This window comes from Mixophyes fleayi, chromosome 1 (genome assembly GCF_038048845.1).
Source record: "Mixophyes fleayi isolate aMixFle1 chromosome 1, aMixFle1.hap1, whole genome shotgun sequence".
Classification (NCBI taxonomy): Eukaryota; Metazoa; Chordata; class Amphibia; order Anura; family Limnodynastidae; genus Mixophyes; species Mixophyes fleayi.
Window position 1 is genome coordinate 279,242,963 of NC_134402.1, and position 12,890 is coordinate 279,255,852.

Genomic DNA, 12,890 nt, shown 5'->3' on the forward strand with positions numbered 1-12,890 from the left:
TAATATGATATTGACTGTGAAATGCTAATGGACTGATTGTAATTGGAGTTTTGGCGGGAAGAACAGAGAGATGACCCCCACCTTTGGATTCCTTAGATTGAATCAGCTTATGATGTGCAACTCCCTGGACCCTCCTGAAGCCTGGACCAATAGAAGCAAGCTATACCATCTGCATTGTTTCACTGTATCTCTGTTTGCATATAAGCAGTAGCTCTCATGTAGTGTTCAGTCACCTTGACCAGACTTCAGACCTGAATGACTGTACACTGGATCCAGAGCGCCTGCGATAACTAACGGCTGTACTTATTATTATTACTTTTTGAGAATAAATATTTGTGCGCTGGAAATACAAAGCGAGATTCGACAAACGTTATTGGATATCGACAAAACGCTCTTAACAAGCCCTATTATCTGAATTTCTATTTCAGCACTAAACCCTGCAACCTCTATTTCTGGATGATCTATGGCACAGTACAATGAAACTGAAGATTTTGAAGCCTGCCAACCCTATTATTTTTATTTCAGCAATGACAATTAGGATTGGAGCTGTCCTGTTGGTGTGTTAGCTATATAACACAGTACAATTTGACTGCAGATTTAGACCAAGACTGCTAGCCCTATATTTCTATTTCAGCAATGACAATTAGCAATGGAGCCTCGTTTTGCCTCATTTTCAATTTCGAGGAAGCGCGAAAGTACCGAGCCACTCAGATCGCCTAAGTTGGGTGTGCTCGGTTCTCAAGGAACCGAGCCTGAGTATCTCTAAAGATAAAAAAAAATTTGCACAACCATGTAATTTCAAACTGCCGTTACATTTTTTTCACCTGTTTTATATTGTGGGAAGATTATGCCTGAGGTCGGGCACAGAGCAGATCTAAAGATCTCATGCATTGTCAAGGCCTCTACTTTACTGGAACTGGAGAAAAGCACTATATAAATAAAATTAGTAGTCCTGCCATCCATATCATTATTATTTAATAAGTTCACATGTATGAAAACTGGAGAAAAGGAAACATGGTTCTGTCCCTTTAGCTTACAGATTATGTAACTTTTCTAGTGTAGGTTAGAAAATGAAAGGAAACTGATTCACTGCTGTGGGTGGGTCTCACATTTTATATTTGCATCAGTTTCCATAAATTGTCATCAGTATTTATTGTTTTACTGAATGTGGATAAATTTCCTGATCACGATCTGGTATGTAAAAGTACCCAGGATATACAGTATATGCCACTTCCACCCCAGCCATATTTCTGACATACTACCCATGACACACAAATTAAAATGTATCAAACGAAAACGACAAACCAAATGCCCTGACAATAACAGACGTGGCAAACACAAGAAAAGGGGAATGTTTACAGTCTGGAACAAATTGGGAGTAACATCCAGGCGCTACAGCTCTGTGTGAATATTTGTCTGCCCAAAATAGGTATTTACATTATTATTTCCAACCCTCACACTAGCCTTGCACCCCTGAAGATGAGATGGAGGAAACCGCTATTAATAATGATATCTCACACACTCACAGGCAGACGATGTGAATAAGTGAGGTCAGATGACACGGAAGTGACTGTTCTCACAACATCCGGGTTACGATCTGCTGGAAGCCAGAGCCTGGTATGTATTTCCGGTCTCAGCTGCTCGCTGGCTGGGGCTAGTTCTGTGACTGGCTCGCTGCCCTCTTCTGTAATGTCACTCTGTCCTGGGCTCACTGACGTGCTGGTGGTGGGTTTATTAGTTGACACGATGCTCTGACAGTGACTGTTATTGATTATTATGTGGGATTTTTATTAGGGATATATGGTGTTTCCCGCAGCATCCTGATTAGTAGCTTACACCAAACCATTAAACATCCCGACGATATTACACTTCATAAAATAATGTATTAACAAGTAATCCCACACACTTGAAATATGCAGCTAAGGAACGGAGCATAAGCAGTGTTAAACTTTCAGCTGATCTGGACATTTACAGTACCAAACGTGTAAAGGGAGATCTACAAATAGTACTGCAGAATGGGTTCACCCTACATCCCTGGATTGCGCTAGAAAATGTGTTTTGAGTGAATATTATATAGTTCTTTAATAAAACTGTCACAGATCAGATAAAAATGGGAAAAAGGTGCTTGAACTCAGCAACCAATGAAGATCATGGAGCCTATTTATCGATACAAATACTGCCGCAGTGCTCTGATTGCTACCGTCATCTCAGGTGTTAGGCAGGGGTCACTGCAGGGAAAAATGCTTTCTTGGTGAAATGTATTTTTTCCTTTTTTTATTTTAATAATTTGTTGTTTTTTTTGTTAAATAACTTTATTATTTTTTTATTGAACATGGGCTTCCAGTTCCAGTGAACATACGTGAAGCGACGTCGAAGGACCACGCACTGGCCTGGCCAGCAGTAAAACTCCTAATACCCCTGGCCAGTCAGTATCGCCAGAAAGTTGAGCATCGCTTAGCTGCCCTGGCAACCTTTTATTGTTAAATTGCCCAACAGAAGATTTCTTTATCACAGTGATAGAAAATCTTTATTTAGTTGTTACTTTAATTGTTACTCCTGTTCAATAAGAGAATAAACCCCAATACAATAGTACAAATATATTTGATTCCTACAACATTTAAAACAGATTTATTGTCTGACCAGTAAGAAATAAATAACATGCCCTTCTTTTTATCTTTAAGTATGTTTAGAAATGTGTTAAATCTTGACTTTTTCTTAACGGATTCTTCACGTTTCCTTTTATAGTTGCTGACTGGTGCTTCATGTGAATAATTGGCTTCGCTGTTGCCTTCCTGGTTCAACATTGGTTTCCTCCCTTGAGTGGAATAAAGGCTAAATACCACATAAACAGGGATGGACCTCGGGCCAGTGACAGACCCTCATCAAGAGGAAGAAAAGAAATTACCAGCTGCTGTTAGGGCTAAGATAGAACGAAATAGACAAAGGGCACTGATGCTAAGACAAGCTCGGCTTGCCAGTAGACCTTACCCCACTGGTGAAGGTAATTATAATATGACAATACTGGTTAATGCTCATAATCAAATACAATATGTTTACTCCTATATTATTTGTTTAAAGAAATACATCACTTAAGGGAAGAAAAATTGATGCTTAATTGGGAAAAAGTATTTTTTAGTAAGTAGATAGCAATGGCTTAGAACTCTTCATCCTGATCGTTTGTTTGTAAGGCACCATAAAACATTACAGCGCCAGTCAGTTTGAGTTACAAATTACAAATCACACATAATAACAGAACAAGCACAGATGAGGTTGATGAAGGAGATACTGATGTGAGATACAGGGTTGATAGGGCCCTGATTGGGAGAGCTGAGACAATAGGAGCTAGTGGGACTCAGAGTGGACATTTCACTGTAGCTGATTTTGAATTTGCAGAGGGAGTAGTATCAGATGGGGGTAGCATAGGCTATATATCGCATATCGCCCCAACACAAGGGGCTCGATACTCTCACCTGGCAAATTTGGGAATCCCCGCCGGGCGCCGCATCTCTCCGATGGCGGCGGCCATCTTGATTCCGGGTCTGCGCATGCACAGTCCGGTCCTGTCAGATAGAACAACTCCTCTCTGCTCCCATTCGTCCAGCCTGTAATTACCTCACTATTTAAAGCACCTGGGCCACCACTCAGTTACCTGTTCTATGTTTGTCAGCCCTGGCTGTGTGAAGACTTGGCTCCCTGGCTCCAGCTTACCTGTTCCTGTATCTCTGCATAACTGACTCAGCTCTGCTCATTCCTGGATATCAACTCACAGAGTTACAATCCTTTTCAGTACCTCAGCTCAACTGCTCCAGTGTATCTAATCTACAGATCTCAGCTCACAGAGCTCTCCTACCGGTTCCTGTATTTCTGCATGTAAGACTCAGGTCTGCTTATTCCTGAATATCAGCTCACAGAGTTTACCATCCTTTCCAGAATCTCAGCTGTGCAGTGTGACTAATCTACAGATCTCAGCTCACTGAATCCCCCTACTAGTTCCTGTATTTCTGCATGACAAACCCAGGAACCATATTCCCTGCCGTGAACCGTGACACTATAGTGAAGAGATGGCTTTGACAAAGCACTTGCAAGATTGAAGGTTGGCGGAGAATCTTGTCGGGCTCTGTCATAAGTGGGGAGCAGCAAGGGAGAAGTCTTGGAGGTGGAAGTGAGAAGTGTTTATCTCAGAGAGGGAAAGGTCAGAGGCAACTCGAAGAGGGTGAAAGTTATTATGTCATGATAAGGTCTGAGATGTATGAAGGAGTGGAGTTGGTGAGGATGAGAAGCTTGAATTGAACTTTGAAGGTAATAGGAAGCCAGTGTAAAGAGTTGCAGAAATGTGCAGCAGATGTGGAGTGACGAGAGAGAAAGTTCAATCTTGCGATATTTAAGATGGATTGTAGAGAGGGCAGACAGGCGAGGAAAAGGCCAGATAGTAGGAGGTTGCAGTAGTCAAGGCGGCATATAATGAATGGATAAGGGTTTTGGTAACCAGAGAATAGTGTTTGAAGGCCATGTGAGTGAAGGGTGTCGAGATGTAGTGGGTGGTCAACTATATCAAAAGTGGCAAAGAGGTCAAGGAAGATGAGTAGGAAGAAGTGACCCTTTGACTTAGCTGTGAGTAGATCATTGGTCACTTTAATGAGGGCAGTCGCAGTTGAGTGTAGAGGGCAAAAGCCCTATTGCAGAAGGTCGATAAGAGAATGAGTGGAGAGAAGGTGGGTCAGGCATTTGTAGACAAGCTACTAAAGTAGTTTGGAAGCAAAGGTGAGGAGAGGAATGGGGCGGTAGCTGGAGACAGTGGTAGGGTCAAGATATGGTTTCTTGAGAATAGAAGAGATGAGTGCATGTGTGAAGATGGAAGAGAAAGTGGAAATGATGAGGCACAGATTGACAAATTGAGCTAGGTTCAAGCAAGCATTGGGGGGAAGTTGTGGAGGATTTTGGGGGGGAAAGAGGAGTATGAAGACCTTGTCTTCTGAGAGTGTAGAGAAAGAACTGATGGTGGGTAGGTGAGTGACGGACAAGGTGGGTTTGGGTTGATAGATCTGGCAAGATGAGATTTCTTGACTGATAGTGTTGATTTTTCCTTTAAAGTAATGGCGAAGTAATAAGTACTAAGGAAAGAAGGGGAGGGTGATGGTCCATAGTAGCGACTTTACGGTGGCAAAGAGGCAATGGGAGTTGGTCAATTGGATGGTGTGACCATATCACTTAAAAAACTTACGGTATAAATTAATTTAAAGGAAATAGCGCAGGGTGCCTTTTTTTATATAACTACTTATTTTTGATATTGTGTGTATGTTGGTAAAGTTGATATCATTATTTCTGAGACCAGGCAAAGAAATTTATTTGTTTTAACTGCTAGAGTAAATGCATTGTATATCTGATAACAATAAGCTTTTGTTGAGGAAGTCTTTTGTGTATCTTGGAGTAGGGAAATGACTTGTTTATTATTATCCTTTATTTGTTAGGCGCCACAAGAGTCGCGCAGCGCCGTACACAGCACAAACAGTAGACTAAACAGGGTGAAACAAAAAATACCAAAACTTCAGAAACTCCAGGCAGGCTAATACAGTAAAGACGGAGCAGAAGAACAGGTATGGAGACAAGAGGGAAAAGGGCCCTGCTCAAACGAGCTTACATCCTAAGGGAGGGTAAACAGAACTCAGGCACGAAGGGAGCCAGTTGAAGTAAGTGGGGAGAGAACAGTGGGGCAGGTAGGAGAGAGGGGAGAACGGGCGGAGGAGATGAGGGGGTTAGGTGGAAGGTTGGTAGGCTTTGAGGAACAGGTGAGTTTTAAGTGCCCGTTTGAAGGAGCACAGATTAGGAGAAAGACGGATGGAGCGAGGGAGGTCGCTCCAGTGAAGGAGGGCTGCAAGGGAGAAATCTTGGATTCTGGAGTGGGAAGAGGTGATCAGAGTGGAGGAGAGGCGACGTTCATTGGTCGAGCGCAGGGAGTGGGCAGGAGTGTGAATGAAGAGGAGGTTAGAGATATAGGGCACAGTAGACTGGAAGAGAGCCTTGTAAGTGATGGGCAGGAGTTTGAAAAGGATTCTGTAGGGGATGGGGAGCCAGTGTAGGGCAAGGCAGAGGAGGATCGGTGAGAAAGGAAGATGAGTCTTGCAGCCGCATTGAGAATAGAGCGGAGGGAGGGGCGAGATGAGAGTGAGGGAGGCCGGTAAGGTGAGGTTTCAATAATCGAGTCGGGCGATGATGAGTGCGTGTATGATAGTTTCGGTGGCATCTTGAGAGAGGAAGGGCCGGATGCGGGCAATGTTGCGTAGCTTGTTTGGGGTTTTGTAACTTTCTTTGGAAATTTGTATTCTACAGCTGTCTGGAAAAAAGGACCCATGTTAATTAGACCTTTTGATGTGTGAGGGTCCAGCACTTGAAGGCACAGAAAGATTTAATTAGACGTGCTACTAGATTTCCTGCGTCTACAACAAGATGCAGGAAATAACAGCAAGTTTTAGGATATCACAGATAAGTGTGAATATTGTTAGCGTTGCATTGCATTTAAATCCATGTTTGGGTAAATAAATTGCATCCAGATTCTCAAAATAACTCAGACCTCAGGGGGCTGGCTTACCCTGTGAGGCTGTGTTCAAATCTGTATAAAAAGCACTGTCTTGTATTGAAAATTGTTGTTCTTGCTTCATCTGATCTGCTCCCTGGTACCTCCAACCAGGTGAGCAAATAAACATCACTTGCTTCAAAGACCTGCTTGGAAACTTCTCTATCCCTGTAACTTACAGATTAGACCCAAAATCTAATCCGTTCCCGACTGTTTCTGAGCTTTGGACTCGGCATCTAACACCACCGATCTGGCCAGTGTGATAGGCAAGGGGGGATCCATCCACAGCAACCCTGATCCATAGGAAAAGGTCAGGAGTACCAGTCCAGGTACACCAGCAACAGGGTACTCTCGCAGTGCCAGTTACCCAGAAGAAACCCGGTGGTGGCAGCATTTGTAAGCCCCTCCTACTGTGGTTAGAGGACGCATTGGGATAACGAAAGCGAACAGTGGCAAAGTAAGCCCAGCCGGTTCCCAGCAACAACAGACAGGGTGGCATAGGCAGTCCATCCTGTCACAGATGGATATTATTGATTTAAAGTAGGTATAGTTTATGGGCAGTATAGTGCACCACAGCTAATGCTTTTTATACACGATTCGATATTGCTGGCAATATCAGGAAATTTAGGAGTGCTGGAGAATGCCATCTTGTGTCATTTCTAATTAGTTTAGGGATGGACAGTTGAAATATTCAAGTCTATTGGAAAACACATTCTATAACCAAAAACAGTCACCTGGCGCTAATTGCAAATGGAAACACTCAATGGAATCAGATGGCGCAGCTGTGTGAGGATGGTGTCACATTCCAAAGTAGATTTTCTCCGAAAAAGGAAAAGATATACACAGCGCTGAGAAATGATTCCAAAAGAGTGAGTTTCACACGATAACAATATCAGTGAAAAAAATTTGGAGATATCCAATGCAATAGAATATAATAGACATTTTAATATGCACAATATAAAATCACAAATATCAGTATAAAAAAATGTATTACTGCAGTAATAAACAAAATATAGTAAAACAAATATTAAATCATCCGTCCTATTTGGCACGTGCAAATATCAAAGGAACTTGATTATAAAGAGATCAGCGATAGATTCATTTCCACAATTGGCAACTTGACATTAATAATACAAATGTCCAGAAAGTAGCAGTATTGAAACAATTTGAGTGAATGAATGCCGTTAATGTACTCCTCGGTATAGCAATCACTCTCCGGAAAGGATGACACTATATGTCTAATTGGAAAGCACACTTATCCGTCCAAATCCTAATGCTGACGGGGCAGAGTGGTTTTAGCCAAAAACTAGGAAGAATGGAGGAGATATTAGCAAAAATATGCACTCACTGTCTCCGATCTCTCCCCTCATATTGCGGTCTCGCGCTGGCTCTCCAATACTCGTCCGTCTGTAGTATTCTAGTGTTGCAAGTGCGCACCTGTTAAAGGCTCCGTGTGCCAGCGTCACTACAATGATGTAAGCCAACATGAATTTGGTTCCCCACTTCAGATAAAGCAGATTAGGGTGACACTTTCTGTTTTTTTTACACAGAGAAGGCTATATTAAGGAGAGGTTGCCCAAGAGTAGTAAGCACTTTAAAATGCAACCAACAAAGCCCCCTCAGAGTAAACCAATTATGGATTTAGGCAGAGGGTCCAAGCTTAGGATGACTTTAATTGTCACTTAAATGTATACATTCTTGTGTTTATTTAGTTGTAGATTTACTTGACAATAATTATTTCATACAACAAGGGATGGATTGCTGACATGAAAGGTCATGGGACACTACATAAAGAATTGACTATAAATCCCAACTTTGAATGTCATTCTTTATATTTTTGCAGAAAGGTGTCTTGTTGTCAACCTGAAACCCTGTAAAATCACCTCTTATAATGTTACATTCTGCTTTAGGAATTTCTGCTGTGAAGGCTCCTCCTAAGATTGTAGATTCGGGTGGAGGATTCTTTATAGAAGAGGAGGAAACAGAAACGAAGACTGTAGAAAATGTTGTCCACCAGCCAGGTAAACTTTCAGGAAATGCTTTAATTTCTGGCACGTAAATTAAAGCTAGCTAAGTAGAATGCTTGTTGTACTAATAATTATAAACATTCTGCACCTGGAAAATTAGCAAACAGCTTTTAATACCATGTTAAATGTGTAACATACAGGTAAATGCATGTTTCATGCAGATTATATAAACATCACCATTTATTAAAGAATAATTCCATCCAAAACTTAAAAAAAAAAAAAAAACAATTTTGGTGCAATATTACCAAGTAAAATAAGATCCTAAATGATTATTCACCCGGACTCCAGTATGTATGTAGTTCAGCCGGTTCCCCTATGTCTTGTGCACAAATGCAGCTGCTCAGTTCACTCCTACTATCTTATACTGGCTCTGTGTTGTCTGTGACGAACATGGGGCCTGTCTGAAAAAGGACCAGGTCAGTAGGAGTGAGAAGAATCCTTCATTGTTTGTACAGTCTTCTCTGGAAAATCCCAAATATTATGCTTAATAAATCCCATGCCTGTATATTGCAGCTGATTTGACAATATTCAGGTTCATTAGTAACTTGGGGGTGTCTTTTTTCTATAGTGGTTTTAATACGTTTTCACCATAATTGTCTGAAATGTCACCAAGTCAAATGTGCAGGTTTAGGATTTATAAAGTAGCCATCTGCTTATTACGTAGAACTAGGTAACTATAAAATTGCAAGGAAGAAAATTGCAAATTCACCGTATGGAATACATAACCAGCGTTATACAGAACTCTTCTAAAACCTTTAACAAAGTCTGGGATCCATGCATGTCCTACTTTCAATATAGCTCTCCCTTTACATGGGTCGATTCCCCCCCTTTTCATTCACCTCTCCCTCTCCCTTTTATTTGGCCTTTTACCCTAGGGTGGTTCCTGCCACAATAGCCTCCTATCTGTCGTCTTGTACTTTCCTTTTCTTTTTTTCTTCTTTCTCTATCATTTATTTAGTACATTCTGCAAAATGACAGCTCGAATCTGATTGATTGCTATAAGCAACATCTCCACTTTTTCAAACACGCAGCTTGATAAATTTACCCCCTGGAGAGGTGGTAAATGTACATGTAGGAATGGCCAGAGGAGAGCTATGGCATTATATATTATGTTATTACTTTTATTAGTGGAATTAATGGAAAATATGTTAAGCTGAACATCTGTCTCTAAAGGTCCTGTACTGGAATTTGATTATCTATTTTGTGAGGAGTGTGGCAAAGATTTTATGGATTCATACTTAAGCAATCACTTTGATTTGGCCGTCTGTGACAGCTGCAGGTAATTCACCCTTCCTTATTAGTTTCCTATATTTACATTGAAGTTTGTTCTAGGCTTTTGCTAAATATAAAAACCATTTAGAGTTGCAAATTCTGTATAGCTGAATATATCCTATACACGCTCTATATAATTTAAGGCAAATTCTAACCCTAGCCATCCACCATGAAATGTAGCACCAGTGGCGCACGCAGGGGGGGTTTCTGGTTCTTCAGAAACCCCTCCCCTCCGTGAACCAACGTACTGTACAGCAGCCGCGGCGCTGTGAAAGAAGCGTCCGCGGCAGTGCTGTATTGCAGTATAATACAGCACTGCCGCGGATGCTGCTTGACAGCGCCGCGGCTGCTGTAGAATTCAGACTCGCCGAAATGGAGCTGCTGCGCAATATTTTTTTTTTCTTCCGGGGGGGGCGGAAACCCCCCCTTCTAAATCCTGCGTTCGCCCCTGAGCACCTTTACAGGACTATATGCTATTTCTATTATATCACACTTTACATTTTAATAAACCGCAATGTTTACAGAACTGCAGCAATAAACAGAGAATGTGCAACATCTAACACAAAAACATCAACAATATTTGAACTTGAATCTACCAGACCATGCCCTGATCTCTTTATTTCTCATGTAATAGTTTAATAATGTTTTCTCTATCTCACTGTTTAATAATACTATTATTCTGTCTACTGTGCAGTAGTTGTAATGCGCATGACATTCCTTAAATAAAATGTAAGATATTGCCTGTAAATGACCTAATAATATTTGTATATGTTAGAGACACCGACGAAAAGCACAAACTCATAACACGGAGTGAAGCCAAGAAGGAGTATTTGCTGAAAGACTGTGATATTGATAAACGGGAGCCTGTGTTGAAGTACGTTTTGAAGAAAAACCCTCACAATTCTCATTGGGGTGACATGAAGCTTTACTTAAAATTGCAGGTATAAAATATTTTTCTTTCTTAAATTAATATTTTATATTTCCTTCACTACCCCAAGACATGTGCGTTACCGTTTCATAGTGTTGGACTTTCAGTACAACATACATCAATGTTGTCTGCCTCAGAGATGAGTACACCATGCACTGCTAATCTAGTCCACATCTAGGATCCTCATATGTAATATTATACTACACAACACCTCCCCTGATTCTGTTATTAGTATACATTATTATACATTAATAGTGGGTGATTACTATATAAGTGCAGGGGGTCATAAACACAGAGAGTACTCTACCATGAAGTGATTGTCAGCTAATCATTGTGTACAATAAATAAATATATATATATATAATATATATATATATATAATTTTTAATGCTATATATTTTTATTCTGTGCAGATAGTTAAACGCTCTTTAGAAGTTTGGGGCACTGAGGAAGCTATTGAAGAAGCAAAAGAAGCTCGCCAAGAGAACAGGGATAAAATGAAACAGAAGAAATTTGACAAAAAAGTAAAGGGTAAGGTAAAAAATGTGACTAGTCAGTGTGAGTACACAATAGAGAGGCTTGAGAAACAATTTCTGCAGTTTGTCAAATGGTCAGTAGCTTGCAATATATATTCTCCTTATATTGGTGGTGTACATACTCTTGTAATCATCTTCTTGAATAAAATTCATATCAAAATCGTAAGTGTATGATCTTTGATGTTAAGAAATGCAATACCCAAACAGACTTATATTATGGAGTCTTCAAAATATAAATGAAAACTGAATGGATGTTTATAAGTGTAATGTTAAATAGCAGTGGCACATTTCTATTTCTCGTCCCTTCATTTTTCTAACTAAGCCACATAGGAGAGAATATTTTATCATTCTTTTTATTCGGATATTGTTGATATGATATTTTGTTTTATTTGACTACTAATCTTACAAATATAAGATTTCTACTAAACTTTCTGCTTCTCATTATCTCTTGCCGGTACAGTGTGCTTACATGGTTTGTTTGTTCCGTAGAACTGCGCCGTGCTGTCAGGAGCAGCTTATGGAGAAAAGAAGCCAGTGGCCATCAACACGAGTATGGTCCAGAGGAACATATTGAAGAGGATATGTACAAAAAGACTTGCACAACTTGTGGTTATGAATTAAATTATGAAATGATGTGATTTCAATGGAAAACAATTAACTTTTTTTAATATTTGTATAAAAATAAACATGCATGAAGTTACATCTGTTGTTTTTGTAATTATTATATACATACTAATAGTATACTGGGGTTGAAAAGCATTTATTGTCACTCTGATTAAGCAGCTGTGGCTTTCATATGATGTATTTACAGTGTACCCAGTCACTCTACGGAGAGTTTTTATTGTGTTTTACCTCTCTTGTCAGTATTATGGCAAACCGCTTAGTTGACATTGTAAACTAATAATGATGCCCTAAAGAGAAAATTACTAAAGCTTCACATGAGACTCTACAATCAAGTATAAATTTGTTATCCAGCTCAAAAATACAAAGCCGTTTGATAACCATAAAAAAGACAGGAAAGCACTAAGATTAATAAAAAGTCATTTATTATAGTGCAAATCAAAGATCATCACTTACAAGAGAAAAGCTGCCTGTGTAGTCAAGTGAAACGGGAGAGAGTCCGCATATTTCTCTGATGCTGTAATGATTGTAACTTGATGTCCCCCTGAATTCCAGTGTTTCGTCCCATAATTCTATCCATCTTGATGCTACACACTTAGAAATGTGGCTCAAACTAGTGGAGCACATAACCAACTGCTGGTTCCATTCTTTACACCATCTCAGATACATGCGGATTCTATCCTCTTTGACTGCACTACAAGTTTAACAGGCTGCTTTTACTTACAGTATTGTAGTTACACTATTCGATTTGTATTGCAATAAATTACCTTTTATAATTCCTTGTAATTTGCCCACAGCACTGGACTGTGGACATCCAGTTTGGATATCAGACACTGGGATAATGTAAAAGGACATGCTAACATCACTGAGGAGCTAATAGTGAGGAGGAGGAGCAAATACTATAATTACTATTTAATAACTAATCTCATTAATTA

The 12,890-nt window shown here is 40.1% G+C and overlaps 1 protein-coding gene across 3 annotated transcripts; it reads left to right on the forward strand.

Annotated features, from left to right (window-relative positions):
- Positions 1-1,585: 1,585 nt before the first annotated feature.
- On the forward strand, positions 1,586-12,034 carry XPA (XPA, DNA damage recognition and repair factor). Of its 3 annotated transcripts, none has more exons than XM_075210922.1 (7): positions 1,586-1,617; positions 2,746-3,001; positions 8,482-8,592; positions 9,772-9,877; positions 10,646-10,811; positions 11,212-11,329; positions 11,824-12,034. In XM_075210922.1, the coding sequence occupies exons 2-7, from the start codon at positions 2,854-2,856 to the stop codon at positions 11,970-11,972; spliced, it is 798 nt and encodes a 265-aa protein (XP_075067023.1). In that variant the 5' UTR covers positions 1,586-1,617; positions 2,746-2,853; the 3' UTR covers positions 11,973-12,034. The 3 variants fall into 3 exon arrangements, with proteins under 3 accessions (XP_075067023.1, XP_075067024.1, XP_075067022.1); XM_075210923.1 differs by lacking the exon at positions 1,586-1,617 and adding an exon at positions 1,625-1,725 and having other exon boundaries at positions 11,212-11,334; XM_075210921.1 differs by lacking the exon at positions 1,586-1,617 and adding an exon at positions 1,625-1,725.
- The last annotated feature ends 856 nt before the right edge of the window (positions 12,035-12,890 follow it).

Excerpts from the sequence above, each read along its gene's own strand:
- XPA (XM_075210922.1), top strand. The coding sequence starts at position 2,854 with ATGGACCTCGGGCCAGTGACAGACCCTCATCAAGAGGAAGAAAAGAAA. Across the intron at positions 3,002-8,481 it reads ACCTTACCCCACTGGTGAAG|GAATTTCTGCTGTGAAGGCT; the intron begins GTAATTATAATA and ends ATTCTGCTTTAG. Across the intron at positions 10,812-11,211 it reads AGCTTTACTTAAAATTGCAG|ATAGTTAAACGCTCTTTAGA; the intron begins GTATAAAATATT and ends TATTCTGTGCAG.